The following is a 21014-nucleotide window of genomic DNA, read 5'->3' as shown; positions in this document are numbered from 1 at the left end:
GTTGTCACCGCGTCAGCATCGGCACTGACGTACATGCAAAAGGTGTCGCAGTCAGGCACAACGCCAGCGTCATGAAGAGCGTCCCACGACGTCTGGGCCTGTGACACCCACTGGCAACATCGCCGAAATCATTGGCTACTTTTTTTTTTCTTCTTGACGCCATACTCGACGGCTTTTAACATTGCTGACTTCAGCTCGATTGTTATATTTTTGCACTTGCGTTTGCCGCTGCTGTTATCCATCTCGTGTCCAGCGGCAGAAACTGATAGAGGTGGTGTAGCTCTTCTACAGCGAACGACCAGAAAGAAAGCCACAATCTCCGCCGCCCCGGCCGCGTGAGAGGCCCCGGCACGGAGCAGAAGGGGAGGAGATCAGATGCGCGGGCGGGTCAACGAGTTCTACAAAATAGGGGAGGCCGGCTTATGTGCGCGCTCGTGCGAGTTGCTGCGGGTGTCTGTCTATTAGTTCCTGAGAAAAAAGGAGGCACGGAGACTCGCTATCACACGCGTGCTGGCAGGCGGCTTCCGGGGAGCGCAAGGCACGAGTTTTGAATTGACGTATATTAAAATGATCAGTAAGTGCTCATTGGACGAAGGATGGTTCGCTATATTCATTTTGGGGAAATTTTTGCTTCATTAAAACGAGATTTTAAATACATGTGCATCTATTAGAATTTCAAGGAGAATTACAATTGCTTTGTTATATTCATTAGTTCATTATATCCCACTTCATTATAACGAGATTTTACTGTGTCCTACTGCAGCGCATGTGTTCTCGTGCATTTACCTTAATTTCTCATTAAGTAGGGCACTGCTGTTGATAATATTGTTGTTTTAGATGTCATACTGTGAGCTTTCACTCTGACATAAATTGTTATTATACTTTATGTCCCTTTAAATATCTTACTCTCATGTATTATTGAGAAGTAATAGACAATGATGTGAAGGAAAGTATAGGGGATGTCATTAGTAGCTATTAGGATAAATGTGAAGACACAAAAGTGGACAAAGATATAATTTGCTGCTGGCAGGGACCGAACCTACGACTATCGAATAATGCGTCTGATGCAATACCAACTATTTAAGAACAATTTAAATAATGTGTAGTGATCGGGTCAAACTATTATACAGTGTGATTACATTATGGAAAGACTTAGTGCATAAACCCTGATCTAACTATGTTCGCTTCTAGGGTCCAGAGCCAACAAAGACTCCCTCGGCTGATGCAAGTTCAGAGGAACCTCATCAGTCGCCTCAGCGTCCTGCACAGACCGAGGAACAGGACACTAGTGATGACTCGCTTCACACTGTCAATGAAAAGAAAGTCCTCCCTCCAAACCTGCCACGCAGACAAAGAGAGCTCTTCATGAGAATCCAGCAGCAGCAGCGTGCAGCCGAGATAACAGCAGCTACCGAGTCACCAACTTCTAGCAGCACGACTCATGCAGTGGCCACTGACAAGACAGAAAGTCCTGTGGTAGCCAAACCCGAGCCAAAGAACATTGTTTGTCTAGGCAACAGCGAGAGCAGCGATGACGACGAGGATTACGATGATGACCAGCCGCTCCGAGCAGTCTTGAAGAAACTCCAGCAGGGAGTGAGTACCTGCCATGTTTTTACATTGATGCAACTTGTATTGTCTAAACTTACTTGCACGGTATGTTTGTTGAACTTTCTTGCTTCCATGTGTGCCAAATAGTTGCATAGTCGCTCACTAATACCGTATTTACTCGATTCTACCGCGCCCTCGATTGTAACGCGCACACAGTTTCCACCGCGAAAAAAAAAAAAAACGTAAGACATCGATTGCAACGCGCACCTATTTTTCTCGCTGGCCCGCACGATCACACCACTCGAAAAAACGACTCCTTTCGGGAGCGTCTTCCATTTAAATGTAAGGTACGGGCGAAGCTTGTGCCCATCTGACGTGTGTGTGTAACAGAGCATTGCCGTCACTGTAGTTTTACCGTGGACCGATGTCAGCACGCGAACTTGCTTCGCCCCATTCTTCTCGACGGTTGTGGTGCCAGGCATGTCGAAGTAAAGAGGCGTCTGATCGGCATTCCCGATTTGCCCAAGCAGGTGGTTGTTGTTGCGCCGCAAGTTAAGGACGAACCTCTGAAAACTGTGAAGCTTTTCATCGTACTCCTCCGCAAAACATTTAGCATATGCATGTTCCCCTTCGGAGGGAAAAGCCTTTCCTCTTCATAAAGTTAGTTAGCCAGCACCTGCTCGCTTTAAACTGGCTCCGCATTAGACCTTTTTCTAAGTGTAATTGCATAGCCCGCACTTCGAGCAGTTCTGTAGTCACGGGCCACTGCGCCGCTCGCTGCTCAATCACATACTCGCCGAGCAGCTCTTTAATTTGCGGAAACCGACCCTGCTGTGGTCCACTAAAGCTTTTGCGTGAAGCTTTGCTGTCGACAATCTTCTGCTTTTCTTTCCGCCGGTCCTGCACGCACGTTTCGAGAACTCCGAACGACCGCGATGCGGCCCGATTTCCGTCCGTTTCTGCACACGCGATGACTTTTCTTTTAAAAGCGGCATCGTGGTGCACTCGAGTTTTTGGAGTCGGCCCTTCCACGTCGTCGATGCTAATGCACTACTAGATGACGAACTCCTCGGCACACGTACGAAGTGCCGCACATGGGAAACACATAGGCAGAAATAGCCGACGCGCCATGCTGACGCATGTAGGGGGCGGCCATTTGAGAAATGCCGATGGCAATAGAATGACCGTATTCATTTTTTTTTCGTTCTCGATTCTAACGCGCATGCGATTTATGAACTCGCGTAACCGGAAAAAAAGTGTGCGTTAGATTCGAGTAATTACGGTAGTCATTTTGAGTCTGTAGTGTCATTTGTCGAGAGAAGGGAAAGCCTTGCTGACTTTGGGTATTTACTGGCGTAACGAATGCACCTCTTTCTTGAAAAATCTTAGCAAAGTTGGGGGCGCGTTTATTGTGTGAGGCAAACTTTATGATAACTTTTTCGGGATGAGCAAAAAATGCGGTAATGAAAAAAAAAGTTGGGTCGCTTAGCCTAGGCAGAAATGGCCGACGTGCCATGCCGACGCACGTAGGGGGGCGGCCATTTTGGATTTGCCAATGGCAATAGATTGACCGTAATTTTTTTGTTCGTACTCGATTCTATTGCGCATGCGATTTATGAACTCGCTTAACAGGAAAAAAGGTGCACGTTAGATTCGAGTAACTACGGTACTCCACTGCATGAACCACTATAGCTGGCATTGGTACTACTGCTGACCTTTAATATGAGTAATACATGTACAGTAGAATCTCAGTGATACGGATCTCGAGGGAGAGCGAATCCTGCTGATATGTTTGTCAAGAGACTGCGAAAAGAAAAAGAGGGTGCGCCTGGAAACAGGAAAACTGAGAAATGAAAAAATAAAAGTAATGGTGAACTGTGCAGTTTTATTTTCATGCTTACACTTGAAGAAACAGTACATTGCTGCTCGGTTATTTTTCTTGTCCCTTTTTTGTTTAGCTGCAGTGCCATGTGGCTTTTGCCATTATTGCTTGTGTGTACATACCTTCTCAATAAGTCTAATGGCCTTATTGTTGATGAGGACATTGACTACAGCACCTGCAATGGTATTCTCAAGCAGCCGATTTTGCAAGGTCATCGCCCAACACACTTTACCAATAATGCAAGGTTATCGCATCAACACCTCTTACTAATACTACAGTAGACTCAGCCAAACCTCTCAGAGAGTCTACTGTACAGTAGACTCATGATCATGTGTAGGGCTTAATGGCGCAAGGGCCAATTGATGGCCAAAGAGTGCCATTTCAGTGACTAGAGATATGGACAATGATATGGTGCGTGGCTGTATAGGGGCCTTGAAATTCTTCGCGCTAAGGCGGGTAAAAACATAACCATTAAAATCATGACAGTGGCGTGATATAGATAATAAGAATGGGTGACAAAAAGTTTTGATAATAAAAGCATGTGTAAAAGTATTTGGCACTAGCACAAATGCCTAATCAGCGCCATTGTGTCCAAGGGCCGCGAGGCATACTGTAGACTCTCAGTAAACGGAAGTCTGTTAAACTAAACTACTGCTTAAGCAAGACTATTGCCTCTGCAATGCTTGGTTTTGGGCTTGCATTCTGCACCCATGTTCACCTTCTCAGTAAACTGAACTCCTATTAATAGAACATATTTTTCCGGTCCCTTCAGGTTCCATTTACTCGGAATCTACTGTAATGTTCTTGGCCCATCAGCGTAGCTCAGTTGGGACAGTGCCAGACCGCTGTATGAAAATCCCAATGTGATCGTCCAAGAATACAATCCCTGCCCACTTCCTCATAAACTCTACCATCAATGGCGCACGCATCAGCCTACTCGGCCACAATTTCGTTGGCCGTTAAAACTGCACATTTGAAGGTGGAGTCGTACTCCGAAACGTAACCAATGTGAGCACCAACAGTTGGAGGCATGAAAGAACCTAGTAGCTGCAGTATGCCTGTGTGAGAAGACCGCGAGAAGCTTGGACACATCCACTAATAACGATGGTAATGAGTACATTCCCACACACCTTTCTTGGCAACAGGAACACATCTCGAAGGCCGCCTCATTTTTGCTAACTGCAGATGCCAAAACTAGTTTTAGGGCCACTTATGGACACATTTAATGTTGGCAGGAAAATGAATCATGTCATGGGTGAGGCTTCTACTAGATTGTGATGTTCATTCCCTAGTCAAGCTAGGCCAGCTCAAAGTGCCATTTTGCTATGTCTCTTATGGGAGCAAGTCCACAGTTGCAACTTATCGGCAGGGCTCCCAGTGCATTAGATTCTATGAAGTCGAACTAACGGGACTCACTAAAAATAACACAGCAGCGATAAAATCGTGCCATCCAAAAACATAGTAGCGGGGCACTTCGGTATATGTTTCCTTATTTGATCAGTGACTGCATCAGCAGCTTCTACACAGCAGCTGGATCTCCATATGGCTTTCAATATTAGCTCACTGAAACTTGAGGCACCTAATCATCTTAGTCTGGCCATCTTTACATGTTTATTTTTTAGAGTTACATTATTGATGCATTTATTCACAATAAGCTTGGCAATTTTAGAATTTTAATCTCTCTTAGTCCTTTTCGAAATTTTGGTCTGTGAATGAGTAACTCACAGCTGCACCGTTAAAGCATCTTTCGTGTCTTTTAGAGTTCTGGAGTTCACACAGCCTGACCTGAGATATTGTGTGGCTTCGTAAATCATAGTATAGGTTGTCTCTTCATCTGGCGGGTGTTCTCACCACTGTTGTTTTTGCTTGATGTGCCCATTTCGGATAGTGTAGGAAAAAAAAAAATCAGATGGCTTGTATTCCTTATGTACAGTATCAGTGGTTTAAATTTAATGGAGGTTTTTCGTGTTGTAGCTGGTCTGCATGTGCACATGTGAGCATCATTGGTCAAGTGGTGACAAAGGTGCATTTCCCTTTTTCAGACAGTCGAAAGCACAGTGCCAGCGAATATTCCCAGCACCAACCCTACAAGCACACCATCAACAGTGCCACAGCCTGCTGTCACATTGCCTTCCTTGGCTGGAATAGACTTTGCCAGCATGCTGAGCAACATCCAACAAGTTCCCAGTCAGTCCCAAAGTGACTTTTGGAAACAACTTTTCTCGGGCGTGCCTGTGCCTACTGCCACTGCAGCTGCTACATCCCTTGCAGATACAACAACAGCTGTATCATTTTCTTCGTTGCCAGCTGCAAGTAGAGATCCGAGGCGGGCCAGGGCTGATAGCCAGATTGCCAAACCATCAACAGAACAGTTGTCACGAGATCCAAGACTTAGAGACAAACCGCCACCTGTAGTCAAAGCTGCTGAAGTAGCTTTTGTGGAATCCAAGGATGGAGATGTGCCTTTCCGACTCACTCCAATCCTCAGGGCGCTTCCAAAGTACGATGATATTGCGCTTAGTGGTACAATCCCAGAGTCTAAGCTCAAGCACGATCCTCGTCTTGCCAAGTATATGAGCCAAAAAGCACTTCAAGTGGTGCCTTCTGCTGAGATTGTGCAGCCCCTTCCCCTGCCTGCTGTGCTGCCACAGTTGCCCACCATCAGACGCGATCCAAGAATGGCCCGTCACCTTGAACAGCAGCAGGCACCGCAGCCAGCAGTGGAAAACAAGCCACTCATTGCGGAACCGCCGAAGGTCACACCACTGCCAGGCGAAGTTGTCCCCAATGCGGATCAGAGGAAAGCTGCTGCACTACCTGCCAATGGTAGCGCGATGCCATTACGGTTAGACCCACGTCTTGCAAAACGACTTGAGCAGCTGCAAAAGGGGACCAGTTTGGTCGCAACCGAGACATCCGCCTCAAAGCCCAAGGACGAGTGTGCAATGGAGGTTGAGAAAGAACAGCAACAGGAGACAAAGCCAGCCACGAAGCGTGATCCCAGGCAGAGCACCAGGGGCAGCGGAAGATCCAAGGCAAGCACCGATGGGGCAGGTCGCAAGAACCGCATGGACTACGCATCGCCATTAAGTACGTACGAAAGTGAGGGGGACAGGCCGAGTGGCTACAGCAGCTACCAGCGGCGACCACAGCCACGACCGCCCGTTCTCCCCACTGACGTGCCTACGCCCACCGCCATGCCTCAGTCGTCGATGCCACCGGCACCAGCTATACACGACCTGATGCCAAACATGCCACCTCCAGCTGTCATCTCAGATGACCTCTTGTTTGAGGCTGACCAGGCCATGAAGTCACTCAAGGACGTCTTCAAGACAAAAGATCCTACAGCTTCACCGTTTTGCTGATGAAAGGCGCCATTGCTTGTAAATAACACGAACAGAGCATCACTGAGTGCGAGTTGCTCACCGTGAAAGATGTGGCCCCTGCCGAGACACCTTAGTGTCTGTCAGCAAGTATTGCCTGCACTGTACATAACATCGATGCAGGTGACATGGTGCCACATGGCACTTAAAAGAGTGCATGCGTCGCTGCAGACGCGTGAGCAGTTTTGCCAAGCGCAACAAAGCAATAGCTTGCCATGCGTGGACACTTGCCAGTGGAAGCATGCAGGAACATTCTCCATTAGCAGTGCCGTGTATATAAACTCCCTTGCTGTCTCAGAAAGGCCAACTTCTTACAGTCTGTGCTGCTTCTGATAGCATGCAGAACTGCCAGCGCAATTATGGCTTCCTGGCACATTTTATGTGCGTGTGTGTAATTATCCATGTCCCTCTTTCTTGCCCGGTTTGATGGTCTTTGTATGAAAGGTCAACACGAACATGTCCAGTGAGTGCGGTGTATGGGCTTCTCATGAGGGCATCAGTGAAGATGTAAATTTTACTTCACTCTCAGTACAGCATTGAAAGGATGTACTGGGAGAACAACCGATGTTCCCCACCACAAGAAATGAACATTTCATTGTTCTTAATGGACTGATGGGACAAAATAAAAACTTTACCATTACTACTGCGAGACCAAGAAAACATAAAGATCTTGCATTCTTGTTATTATTTTGCTTAGATAATACAACATGCACCCCTAATTATGCACGCTTTTATTCTGCTTGCTTATAACATTGTTTGATAATTCCTGCAACGCTAGTGAAAACACCAAAATTAAACCATTTGATACAGTAAGTTGCTCCTGAATTCAGCTTTCCTGCCAAGTGCAGCATCAAAATCGTAATTTTTTGCCAATGGATGTGGCACAAAGACACAGGATATATGTGAATTTTTTTATAAGTTGCATAACGAGGAAGTGATTCTCATAGTAATGTCTGACTTTTGGCCACTGCACTTAGTTTTTAAAATGTGCTTTACACTTTTTAAAACTACATAGATACTTGACAGTGTGAAGCAGTTAACCTTTAGAGCAATTACAATGGATGCATGGCCTAGCAATTTATCGAAATACCCCGGCACTTTCACATAGCGTTACACTATACCCAATGATAAACAGCGGCAGTAATTTTGCAAGATTCTGACATGTCAACTACTGCACGCAGAAACAATATTGCAATCGTCAAACGCGATATTTTTACTGGCATAATGGACTCAGCAGCAGCAGTAATTATACTTGCTGCATTAGCGTCTGTTTTTCATTGACTGTGGTGCTACATGAGCATTGGTTCGGGCAAGTTGATTGGCGGTCGAACTTCGGGAGCACAGCGTCTAGAAACACACAGACGCAATAACATAGCAGACCTGATGAACGGTGACTTGCGTCTCATTTTTATTGCCACTGGCTGTGCAAATATGTGTGCCACAATGACTGAAACAAATAGCAAAACAAGTTCTGACAAATTCATTCCCCTTCATCCCCACACGCACTCTCCATATGAAGCCTCCGCTATAGAAAATCTGGAAGATTTTTCATATCTTGCGTGTCATTCCTACCATGTCAGCGCTTTGGCAGAACAGACCGTTTTTCTGTATCAGCAATTGCGGTACATATTTTGCACTGGTGATGGCAATACAGTTGAATTGTAAGCATAGGTTAGCAAAACAAGTAGAGCTCACTCAGAATCGGTTAAAAAGTATTGTTTGCACTTTTGACTCACTTGGACTCGCCAAACTTCTCTCAACCAGACTAACAAAATGTATTACTCACCCAAACCCTCTCAGACTCGAAGCTCCATCCATGTCTTCAGTCCACTGTGGAGAGCGTTGGCATATAATTAGTTATTTTGATCATGCTTTCAATGCACTGTGACGCCAATATCTTCATAATTGGCACTCTACGATGCGCCATTTGATCTTGTGCACTTTCAAATACAAGCTGCCAGTGGTTTCAATCCAGTAAGGACATTTTTATTGACGTACATGACTCGCACAAGATATTTTTATCTGAAACTTACTGTAAAAAAGTTTACAAAAAGTTAAATGTACCCCTCCCCCTTTTAGTTTTGTAACTCGCGCCACTGACGAATATATAAAGCTGGCATACAAAAGCTCCTGGGTTGAAATATGTGTGGGTAGAGTGCACTTGGAACATTAGAGAGCTAAGGTAATTTGTAAGTATTCATTTGTAAAGGCAGGACGTGCACACACGGCCACCAAAAAGAGGTCGAGACACCACAAACGCTTACCGACTACTGTAGGGACGCACGATGGGGGGGGGGGGGGGGGGAAGAAGGCACGAAAACTTGTTCGCTCAGGCCCATACAATAGGCGAACCTATCAATCCTGCATGCATGCGGGCCTACATGACAGATAACTGCAAAGGCATTCGATTTCTTCTTTGTGCAATTTAATCAATGGTGGAGTCGCACATGCGCTACCTGTTATCGATATGCCAAGCCTCAATCACTAAACACGTTTCTTTAGCCCTTTAACGATACAAAACCACGCATTCATGGAACTTCAACATGCCCTTACACTCTCGATTGATATATGGGGTTTAACGTCCCAAAACCACTATACGATTATGAGAGACGCCGTAGTGGAGGGCTCCGGAAATTTCGACCACCTAAGGTTCTTTAACGTGCACCCAAATCTGAGCACACGGACCTACAACATTTCCGCCTCCATCGGAAATGCAGCCGCCGCAGCCGGGATATGAACCCGCGACCTGCGGGTCAGCAGCCGAGTACCTTAGCGACTAGACCACCGCGGCGGGGCATGCCCTTACACTCTCGGCAATGTAAAGAGACATTAGATGGTGGTTCTTTGGTGAGCGATCTCTTATTTCCAGTAACCTGGTTAGCACAGCAGCTTGCCTGTCCTACGTAGTAGCAGCCACAGCTAAAAGGAACCAGAAAACCATAACCTAAAAGGCAATCAGAAAATTTATTGGCGTGTTTATATGTCAGCCCGCTTTTTGTCTATTACTCACTCATTCTTTTTCTGCACGGTGGCACAAACCTTACCTAGCTTACTAGCAGCTATAAAAACAACATTCACACCGTATCCCCACTTTCTTTATAGTCTGCAAAATGTGCAATGAATGTAAAGAATACCTACAACAAATTTCTTTTTGTGACTTTAAGCAACCATGTATTCTACCCCACAGCACATACAGATATATATGTCCGTGGTGTGGGGCCACACCAACTCTGTTTCACATCACGTGGGAGTGTACACATCACAATAAAGAACAACACAGAGGAACAATGGGAGGCACTGCTGTGCAGCTCGGCCATTGCTGATCAGCGCTGCCTGGTCCAACGGGTAGAGAGAATGGCTAGGGCCAGAGGAGCCCTGGAATAGGGGCCCGACCATTTGGAATGCTCCGCGTCATGCGCAAATAAAGTTTTCTCTCTTTCTGCAACCATTCTCTAACCTTAGAAAACCAGCTTCTTTGAAAGCCCAGCGACAGTGGCCACCGCAACTCGAGAATAACTTGCATATCAAAGACGCATAACCTGTGCATGAAAAGTGGCACTTGTTTGGTGCTCACATGACTTGGTGAGGGAAGACTGAAGGCATGATATGGCTATACCGTTCTTACAACCTTAGAATGCTTGGATGAAAAGTTCTGAATATCTAGAATAATACAGCCAGCATAAGTAGTTATGTCCAGATCGGGCTGATAGTAATGCTAAAAATATGCAAATAGCACTCAAGAAAAGTATTTGTGCTTGGGGTTCACCAAAATTATTCTCAACCAAACCCACTCGGACTCAAACTCGCCAAAACATCAATCATTCAGACTTGTGGGTTGATCCAAGCCTGACCGAGTGGGCCAAGCTATGGTTGCAAGTCGACTACATCGTGTGTTTCTGAGTGCAGCACCCTAAAAGGTCGGCTATACCAGTGTTTACAGGTGTTCTGGTTGAATAAATCATCGGGAAACATCACTACCACCAATTGGCTAAGGTTGTGAAGATAGGTTTGCACTAGGCTTACCTACTAAGCGCAACCGTGTAGGGATGCGCCGTCCTCCACTGCCGCTGCGTGCGAAGACGTTGCGGCCGGGTTCGTCGATTTCTCCGGCACTGCGCAGAAACCACGCACGAGGCAGGGTAACAACAACAACGGGTTAAATAACCCAAGATGCAGCACAGTTCGACAGTCACGGGCTTGCAGGCCGTATAGGGAACTCCGCAAGACCGAGCAAGTACGCTTGCCTAGGGCGCGACGACTCCCGAACAAAGGCCGAAGTCGAACGCACGAACGAGAAGCCGCCTGCTAAGCAGCGCGCCAACCTCTAGTGGAGGCCTGAGAGCATCTGCCGCGACGAGCGAATCGTCGGGCGCAACACAGCTCGTAGGAGAGGAGGATGTCACGCGCGCCCAATGGGAAATGGCGCTGCGTTGTGACCTAGGCCCGCGCAGCGCGCCAGCGTAGCGTGCGCGGACATGTCAGCGCGGGAAAGAGCCGACGGTTGACTGGCCCAGACCAAGAGGCGCCCTGGCAGCCATCTTGGCGGATGCCGGTGCTTATTGCGCGCCCAGGCTACGCCGTCGGCGCGCGCGCGGTAGCTGGGGAACGAGGCGCCAAGTAGGAGGGCGCTCTCGATTCCCACATCCCCCCTCCTAAGACCGAGGCCGCCCTAAAGACGCCGTAATAAACGCACCCACCGACACCTTTATCCGAAACAACTGAGGTCTAGCTCAGTGCCGTCCACGAGATCGACGGGGGGTCCGGTGTCTTCGTTCGGCGGCGTCTCAGCAGGAATCAGGAGCCGCGGGAGGGCGGCAGACACCGCAGCAGCGATGGCCGACTTGAATGATGAGTCCGTGACGAGCACCACCACCACCGCCTGAACGGAGTCGGTCGACAGGGCAGGATGAAGGCCCGGGCCAGGCGGCACCGCCGGAGTGGACAGGACCGCAGGGGCACCGCCGGACTTCGCTCGGTGAACCCTCGAACGGAGGTGGGTAGCCTCGTGCACCAGCAGGACACCACAAGCGTCGCAGTAGGAGGCCTCAGGAACAGGCGGCACCATGGCACCTCCGAAAGCGTCGAGCAGGTCCGAATGGGTGCGTCCGCAGAAAGGACGCGGGACGGACTCGGGGTCTAACCCCACCCAGACTATGCATTGCTTGGACCAGCGACGAGTCGACACGAAGGCGATTGGGGCCCCTGTGCCTTGTTGAAACGTCCACGTAGCGACTTTACGACGAGGCGGTGTCTTGTTAGCCGTGGGAGCATTCGACGGAGGCGGCATCGACGCGGCCGGTGCCTGCGGAACGACCGAGCGCGCGGCTGGTCTCCCGGGCTTTTTCTTGGAGGAACGGGCCATCGAGGAGGATATCTTGAATGCTGGGGTGTCGGTGAAAAGCAGAAACGCAACTGAAGGTGCGGCCCCGGAGGCGCGACAGGCTGGCCCAATAAAGAGAGCCTACTCCGTCGGATTGAAGGTTGCGTGAGCCAATAGGGCGCACGCTTCCCTTCTCCCGCCGACTACGCGGAAGATACCCAGTGAGAGAGTGAGCCACCGGGGAAAGGGCTTTTCTCTCTCGAGCAGCCGGGAGCGCTGGGAACTGGGTGGATGTTCCGCGCGCAGCGCGTGCAATGGTGCTCCCAGGGAGAAAGCTCGGAAGGTCGCAATGGTGTTCCCAGGGTGAAAGCTCGGGAGGTTGTCGTTACTGTTGCTGCTGGATGGGCTCTCGCACAGCAGCTATAAATCTCCGCTCTCTTACATGGAGGGGATAACGTCCCGCTACATGCCGGAGGCGAAAATCAGCCTAAGTGCGCTTTCGCAGGTTGTACCGGTGGCGTGGTTTGGAACCAGCCTTATCCCGGTTTCCCTGCGGTTCGGTGACCGCATCCCCCTCCCCGAAGTCATTGCTGCGGGCAACGAAAGGTTTGAGGTCGGAGACGTTAACTGGACCGCCAACTGGTCTCCCTTGGGAGTCAGCCAGCTATACCAGGGGCGACACTTCGGTGTTGTTATGCCTGCGAGTCGACAGCGAACGTCCGTGCCTCTGAAAAAGGCAATCTGTGTCAAGGCCAGCCCGCGAGTCCGCCTGACGCGAACAACTCAACGGCGTCAACAGGCGACGGCGCCTTTCTGGCGTGCACGTGCAGTGAGTCACCTCAGCAAGCGAGCCCGTCGAGTAAACAACCGGCGTCTTCCTGTCTGGCGGCTGACGCAATGCCTAGCGACGTCACTCGTCCTTGGGTGCAGCCACCTGCAGCGCAGCCTCTCCAGATTCGATGAGAAATAATGACGCGGCCCAGCGGCGACCCCATTGGAGGAGTCTGACCTCATGACCAGCGGAGCTTCTGGTTGGAAATTTGGGTTGGACCCGGTGCATATAAAAGAAGCCCTGCGGCGCGTCGAGAGCCGACGTGTTGGAGAGCAGACATGTGTGTCGCAGTTGAGCTGTGTGTAGCAGCAGCCCTATTTGAGAGCAGACCTATCTGTTAGAGAGGAGAGCTCGGCTCTTCGAGTCTCAGTCGGCCCCAGTGCCGAATTTGTAACGCCTCTGTATATATGCTGTACATAAACCTTGTTTAACCGTCACCCCCGGAAAATCTTTTCAGGCCTGCGCCCAGCAATTTGACGTCATTTCCGGCCGGCCGACTCTCGGGGAAGCCGCAGCGGCAGCGAGCGCAGCGCGGGCGGCGGTGGTGACGGTTCGGCGGCGTGGTGTTGACGGTGTTTCACGTTTGTTGCTTTCCGTTGTTGTTTTGCGGCAATTTCGTTTCCGTGCGTGATGCTGGAGTGATGCGACAATGCCGAATAAGTGTTGTGTACCCGGATGCACCGGCAACTACAAAACAGGAAAGAAGATACAAGTGTTTTCCTTCCCTAAAGACGCCGACGCTCTCAAACAATGGCTACGCGCCATTCCTAGGAAGGACTTCGTGCCGACTTCGTGCACTAAGGTAAGAATTTGAGATGCTCCTGTTCTTAGCTTGTCGTTGCTTGTTCGGGTAGAAATCACCTATGATGGGAAATACTTGAGCGTGTGGCCGCCGGGCCTCGCGAAGCGCTGACGCCAGCAGCGTTCGCAGCAAGGATGGTCAGCTGCGCTTTGTTCACTAACGTGGTGTCGTCCATTCTTGCAAGCTCTCGGTGGAAGCGCTTCGTGGAGTGCGGTGACATCACGCTCCCGTGTTTCCTTTCATGTTGCTTGTACCGCTTAGCGCAGCGCTTTTATTTAGATGCTTGCGAAACGTAGGTAGACTTTGTTTTAGCTACACGGACTGTAAACGCGGTCATGCAAACGGGAGCGCATTTTTTTCTTTTGAGAAGTGGCGTCTCAGACGTTCTTGAAACGTTTTTGCAGGTGTGCGCGAATCATTTCGACGCTTCATGCATTGAGAAGACGACATCGTAGACGGATCCAAGGACAGGGAGAGTTATTGAAGTTGCACTCCCAGTACCACGGTTGCGTCCTGGATCTGTCCCAACGGTATTTTCTGGCTGTCCGTCCTACCTATCAGTACGAGACCAGAGCACGAGAGAAACCCCTGACGCCAAGAGGAGCCGACAAGAAGCCTCCCAACTCGCCCGTGCTGTAGAAAAGTCGCTGGCGTCATATGAAGCGGAGCAAAAACGAGACCGGTTTTCGTCCCTCGAAGAACTAAGGGCTCGCCTGCAAGGGGTGTCAGTGTCTCCAAAGTGGACTGTGATTCATAAAGAAGAGTGCTCCATGTTTTTGAACATTATCGACTATCGTGAACCTTGTTTGAATGCGTCATTGACCGTGTTTGCAAACCTTGAAGTCTTTGCCTGCTATCAAGGTTCACCAATCAAGAACCTTGGTAGCGCTGTTGTACCAGACTCAGTTCAAAAAGTAAGTTCCTTGTTGGAAATTTTGAACAACCTGTCGATGCTGTCTGAGGCGCGCTGCACTTATTGCCACCTGGCTCAAGCAATACATTCCCTTGTTTGAGCCTTGTTTCCAGTTTTGTATCTCTTTACAAGTTGTTAGCTTTTAAAGGTGCTGTACTTTTTTCTTTTTTTTTTAACTCGAACTGCCTCGGTGCCCACTGTAGCAGTTGTACAGTCCGTTTTGGTACCTAAGCTGTGTACACTTTCCTTGTGCACTCTGTGTACAGACATGTTGTGCACTGTGATTTGTTTTTTTCTTAGATTTTTGTTTGATTTTTTCCCTAGGACATGCACCTACCTGTGGCAGTACAATTACTTTTCTTTCTGTCATTTATCATGCTGTGGACCACAATTTAGTCACCAGTGTTCTTTTGTATTGTATTTTTTGGCAAGTGTTTGAACCTGATACCTTGTGTTGCTACTGCTACTATGATAAACGAATGGTATGTTTTCCTCTAACCTACAATTTAAATGAAAGTGTTCTTTTTCTGTTCCAAAGCTCGGGGATGTTTTTGCTGTTACAATCTGTTTTGTTTTCTGAGTTTTATGTGGCAAGATATTGTGTTTTGTACTTTTGGCATATTTTCAGCATTAAGGGCAACATCTTGTGTTGCCTGTCGTCTGCCTGGACCGAGAACAATGTGCACTGTGATATTTGTACAGACGGCGTCTGGCTGTGATAAATAAATACGCATTATTCCATTCACGATATTCATTATTTCTTGATACCTTGATAAGTTCCCCCGCAACGGTGGCTCAGTGGCTAAGGCGTAGCGCTGCTGAGCACTAGGGCGCAGTTTCGATACCCGGCTGCGGCGGCCGCATTTCTGATGGAGGCGAAAAGCAAAAACGCCCGTGTGTACGAGATTTCGGCACACAATAAAGATTCCCAGGTAGTAAAACTTGATCCTGAGCTCTCCCCTACGGCGCGCTTCATCGCCTGCGTTGCGTCGGCGCGTTAAACCATACAATCAATGGATACCTTGATAAATCGTGCGGACATGGTGTCAAGGAACCTCGCCCGAGTCGGTAGGCGTGAAGGGCGCTCGCGGCTGGCGCAGCCACCCAGCGAAGGGCGGCCGGCCGGCCGGCGCGATGTGACGTCGTCGACGTCACGTCACGTGACGCGCAGGCCTGAAAAGCTTCCGGGGGTGACGGTTTAACTCACCGTCGTCTCGTCCACTCGTCTATCAGCTCTGCGCAGAAGCAGTCGCGAGCTGAGAAACCTACGCTGCCAAACGGCTGGTGACCTTCCCGGTGGAATTCGAAGCAGTGGCGCCTTCGGGACCGTGTTGGCGTCGCCGTCTTTTGCAACAGTGGTTGCAGCGGTGAGATTTCGAGGCGCCCTTCGTAACGTCGTCGGAGGTGCGCTTCGCAACAGTGGTGGCAGCCTTCGAAACAGTGGTTGCAGCGGCGAGATTCGTAGCGCCCTTCGTAACGTCGTCGGTGGCAGCGATTGCAACAGTGGTTGGCAGCTGCAGGATCGGCCGGCGTCAGCGACATCGATGCGGTGAGTGCCTGATGTTTTCCCATCAGTTCACCAGGCTACTCTAGCTCAGGTTGTAGTAGTTTAGAGAAGGGCTGTGTGAAGCATTGAAGTGAGCTTTGATCGTTTCAAGCCAAGTCGAAGCGCTTTGAAACCAAAGTTAATGCGGAGGGGGTAAACACGGGAGTGTGAAAAATTACTTGCGCGCCTTGCTAGTTGACTTATAGTGGGTACGGCAAGTAAATTGTTAACAGGGGCAAACAGCAAGAGGCTAGTGTGAACGATGGAGAACCTTAAAGTGAAAGAACTCATCAAAATTTGTGAGGAACTCGGCATTACTTTGGGCCGTGCGAAACGAAAGCAAGCGATCCTTGAGATCATGAAGGATGAGGGAGTCGGCTGAGGAAGTCGATGAGGCCTGGGTGGATATCAAAGCACGCCGTGAGGAGGCTGAAAAGGCGAGAAGTTCGCGAACGTGAAGAAGCTGAAAGGCGAGAACGCCGCGAGGAGGCCGAGAGACAGGAGCGCCTCGAGTTGAAACGAATAGAATTGGCAATAATACAGTGTTCGCAGGCGCCTAGCGTAGCTTCTCCGACGATTCAGGTCAGCGGTTTTAGAATTCGGGACCAACTGCCACCGTTCGTAGTAGGCGAGGACATGGCGAAGTATCTCGTCAAGTTTGAACACGTCTGTGAGCGAAACGCTTTGGAGCGGTCTCTTTGGGCGCAGAACCTGTTAGCTCTTCTTCCCGGCGAAGTGTCCGACGCGATAACTTGCTTGTCGAGGGAAGCGTTTGAGAGCTATGACGAGGTTAAGGAAGTGCTCTTGAGACGTTATAAGTTGTCACCCGAGGCTTTCAGGCAAAGGTTCCGGTATGCTAAAAAGGGGAATGAGTCACACGTTGACTTCGCGTTTCGTCTTAAAGCCGATTTAATTGAATGGCTCAAGGGCGAAGGTGTTTATGACGACCGCGATAAAGTGGTGGAATGCGTTGCATTGGAGCAATTCTACCGCTGCATCGAGGAGGATGTCAAACTTTGGCTGCAGGACAAACTTGGGTACAGCTAAACAAGGCAGCAGAGTTAGCTGAGGAGTATTATACTCGCCGAAAGTTGCATAGCAGGGCAGTGCGCGTTGAAAAGGATGAAAGAAAAGAGGGATTTTCAAAGAAACCTGATCAACGGAAACCCGCTCCGCACCGTAATTTCAAGAAGGACCCGTCTCTTACGAAGGACAGTGTAGGTAGGGGAAGGGCAAACAGAAGCGGAGAAATTGAGTGATGTTCCTAAACAACGCACTGATACCACACGGGCGTTTGAATCACGGAAGCCACTAATATACAACTGCAAAAAGGAAGGGCACATCGCGATAAACTGTAAGCAAAAGTTTGCTTTTGCAACAATCCGAGAATCGGAAAAGAACATGCGGTTGTTGGAGCCGTATATCCAAGAAATTAGTGTGAATGGGCAAACGTGTCGAGCACTTCGTGACTGAGCGGCAACCATGGACGTTGTCCATCCTTCATTGGTGTCTCCGGATGACTTCACAGGGGAACGCGCGTGGATTAGGCAAGTCACCGAGGAGCAGAGTGCTTGCTTACCAATCGCTACGGTTGTCATTGAAGGCCCGTTCGGTAAGCTTCGCACCGAAGCGGCTGTGTCTACCGCGCTTCCCGATCGTTTTCCTTATCTTTTCTCCAACAACTCAGAGCAGCTTCTCAAAGAGCAGGGTAAATCGTTCTTCCCCAACTTGGCGAACATGGCCCTCATGCGATCGCAAGCGCGGAAGCTTTCGCAGGAGCTTGATCTTGTTCAATGCGGTGAACTCTCAAGTGACCTTGTCGGCGGGTCGATGGAACCTCAGAGAGGAAATTTTTCGCGTGAGTCATGTGAGCAGTCACGCGAGCGGCCCGTCGCCGAAGCGACCGGCGCGGTTTCCGTAGCAAGGGGAGACGACATGGCGCCATTGAATCAGAGCGAGAGGGGCGCAACGCTCTCGCCTGTAGCGGAAAGTAGGAGTAAGCTGTCGAGGGTTGATCCAGAGACGCCCATTCAAGAGCAGCGCGAGGACCTCTCGATTAAAGCGCCAGTGGAAAGCCACAAAAAACGCGGCACAAGTGCTGTCGAAGGAGCACTACGAGAAATCGGTGAATAAGCGCGCTTTTGAAGTAGGAAGTCAGGTAATGCTGCTGCAGCCGTCCAAAAGGAACAAGCTTGAGGTTCATTGGGAAGGGCCCGCCAGAGTATTATCGAAGCTTTCCGACACCAATTATGAAGTGAAATCAGGAAGGCGGCCGAACAAAATTTACAACTTGATGAAACCATACGTTCAACGTCAAGCGGTCGTAAATCAGCTGTTGAATGCTTCAGAGGAAGAGGAAGCAGAAATTTTTAGTTCTTGTGAGGTAATCAAGGGGGATCGAAAGTAATCTGGGAGCAGATGAACCTAGAGCCTAGGTTAAGTGAAGTCCGGAAGGAGGACATGAGAAGGATTGTTTCCGAGTTTGGAGACGTGTTTTCGGACCGCCCCGGAAACACGAGGGTGATCGAACATGGTATCGTGCTAACCGGTGAGGTGTCAATCCGTAGCAAGCCGTATCGTTGTTCCCCTGTGCAACGTCGCAAGTGTGAGCCGCTCTTGGTACCTCATAGGTATCGTCGCCTAAACGTGGCCGGTTACTGAGATGGAGCATGATACTCCAATTGCACAACTTTGACGTTCGCTAAAAAAAAGGGAAAACTAAATGCTAATGCAGGTGCATTGAGCAGTGCGTTCTAGCTAGTACCTTCTCCACCTTTCGGTTTCTCGCGGGTGATTCGGGGCAAAATTTCGACCTCATCACGACCTTTGTTGAGCGCTCGCGTCCAGAGTGATTTTAACGAGCCAGCTTTATGTTGTATTCTAATTCGTTACGTTGTTGCACGTGTAAAAAAATTGAGTTCTCATTTTAAGAGTCTTGTGTCCCACATGTGCCTCTTGATGTGGGAAAGAAATTCCGATGGACGCGTAGCTAGGTATATGTTGTACTATACTTTGTCTGGTGTTCTGTCGGGTGACCGAGGGCACTTGCTTGTGTCGTGTGTTGTCTGTTGTCGATCCGTTCTTGGCAAGTTGCAGAACCATCGACAAGTGCTGAAACCAAGGATCATCAGAAGAGACGAGCGAAGCTGGTCGGAAAGTTGTGGCGACAAGCCAGTGGAGCTGGGATCCGTCCTCAAGAATGGGATGTGTTCCCTGAACAGAGTCCGGAGCTGCATTCTCCCCATGGCCCTGGAGACGAACCTGGAGGGACCTGGCGAACGAGCGCGCCTGACATCCGAGCCACGTGGAAGCAGCTCGTCTTTCCGGCGCATTGTCTGGCGGCGGGGGTGCTGTTATGCCTGCGAGTCGACAGCGAACGTCCGTGCCTCTGAAAAAGGCAATCTGTGTCAAGGCCAGCCCACGAGTCCGCCTGACGCGAACGACTCAACGGCGTCAACAGGCGACGGCGCCTTTCTGGCGTGCACGTTGTTGGGACTCCGGGTCCTGCCGGTCTCGTTTTCGGTAGCTGGCCCCGTCGCAGGATCCATCGTCCAACAATTCAGCGAGAAAGAAGCGCCCGAACAAACGACAGAGATTTATTTACATGTGGAGAAGTGATCAACTGATCCAAAGAGAGAAGAGTGAGTGATACAAAACGTCTTCGGCATTTTATAGCGCCGCGTTGCCGACACTGGGCGCACTGTCCGCATCGTCAGCCAATACGGTGGCTCCGGCACCTCGGCCACGAGAGAGGGGGAAACACACCTCACAACACATGGAGTGGCACAACCTAACACGATGTCCATATATGGTGATTCGCTTGCAGGATTTCAAGCTGGACGGTTGTGCCCTCGCGATCTCCGACTTCAGCGTAGCTCCCGCCGACGGTTCGCCCTCCACGGTCTCCTGAAGCCGTGCAGCTCTCGCATTGTGGTGCCCCGCCCTTGGACTGCTTCGACCGGATCCCCACTTTCCTATCTCCTTCTTTTTTCTCTCGTTGGCTGTCTTCTTCTCCTTCTATTTTCCTTCTATTCTTTTATCCCTCCTTATCCCATTCCTCTGCTGACCTGTTGAGGTGTCCTCGTAAGGAGAGACAGTTACGGGTCGGCACCTTTCTTTTCTTTTCTTCTGATATAACCACTTATATATATATATATGGTCACGGCGCCCTAAAATGTTGCCAAACATGGTCACGAACGCACAGCGGATTCCGGAATTCCCCCGGCGAGAGAGAGGAGCCTGAATGGGGAGGTGGGGGTCGACGACACAGTCGGTCAAGAACCGGTTCTCCCCGCAACTCCTCTTGCTTGGTTCCCTAGGGCCGGTCGTAACAGTCTCTCGCGCGGGGGGGTAAAGATCTCGATGGGCTGAGGTTTGCAGCCACTGTCCGGAGAGATCAGCGCCGGCAGTCGGTTTGGTGACGACCGTCTTTGATGAAGTAGAGGGCACCACCTGCTTCATTGTGGGCTCAACAGACATCACATACGCACATGAAAACACAACTACTCAGCCGGTGAGCGCCGGACAATTCCGCCAAACTCCACCAGGCAATTTTCTCCTTTAACTGATATTAAAGGAAATACACAATTTATTCAAAATGTTACTCACACGTTAAGGTGACACAAAACAACAACACTGGAAGCACACCGAACCCGAAACCCTGGATAGCCGTGTCTTCAATGTTTTCAAACAAGTACGCCTAAAAGAGTAAAAAAAAACTATCACTAGCTCTTGTGTAAATCAGGAAAAAAAATGCCAGAGTTCACGAGAGAGAGAGAAAAAAAA

At 49.6% G+C, this 21014-nt stretch overlaps 2 protein-coding genes across 10 annotated transcripts in view; one reads left to right on the top strand and one right to left on the bottom strand.

Moving 5' to 3' along the window:
• Positions 1-7482, top strand: part of LOC119181905 (uncharacterized) — a 40991-nt gene extending 33509 nt beyond the window's left edge. For all 9 annotated transcript variants that reach the window (XM_075874939.1, XM_075874938.1, XM_075874941.1 and 6 more), the window contains 2 exons: positions 1192-1596; positions 5476-7482. In XM_075874939.1, the coding sequence (XP_075731054.1) occupies positions 1192-1596; positions 5476-6798 (1728 nt within the window). In that variant the 3' untranslated portion in view covers positions 6799-7482. The remainder of the gene's footprint in view (positions 1-1191; positions 1597-5475) is intronic.
• Positions 1-8647, bottom strand: part of LOC119181904 (L-gulonolactone oxidase-like) — a 79161-nt gene extending 70514 nt beyond the window's left edge. The window contains exon 1 of the mRNA XM_075874952.1: positions 8603-8647. The gene's annotated coding sequence lies outside the window, so the exon portion shown is untranslated. The remainder of the gene's footprint in view (positions 1-8602) is intronic.
• Between the last annotated feature and the right edge of the window lie 12367 nt (positions 8648-21014).

The sequence above is a fragment of the Rhipicephalus microplus genome, chromosome 10 (genome assembly GCF_043290135.1).
Source record: "Rhipicephalus microplus isolate Deutch F79 chromosome 10, USDA_Rmic, whole genome shotgun sequence".
Taxonomy (NCBI): Eukaryota; Metazoa; Arthropoda; class Arachnida; order Ixodida; family Ixodidae; genus Rhipicephalus; species Rhipicephalus microplus.
This window is presented reverse-complemented; position numbering and strand designations above follow the sequence as displayed.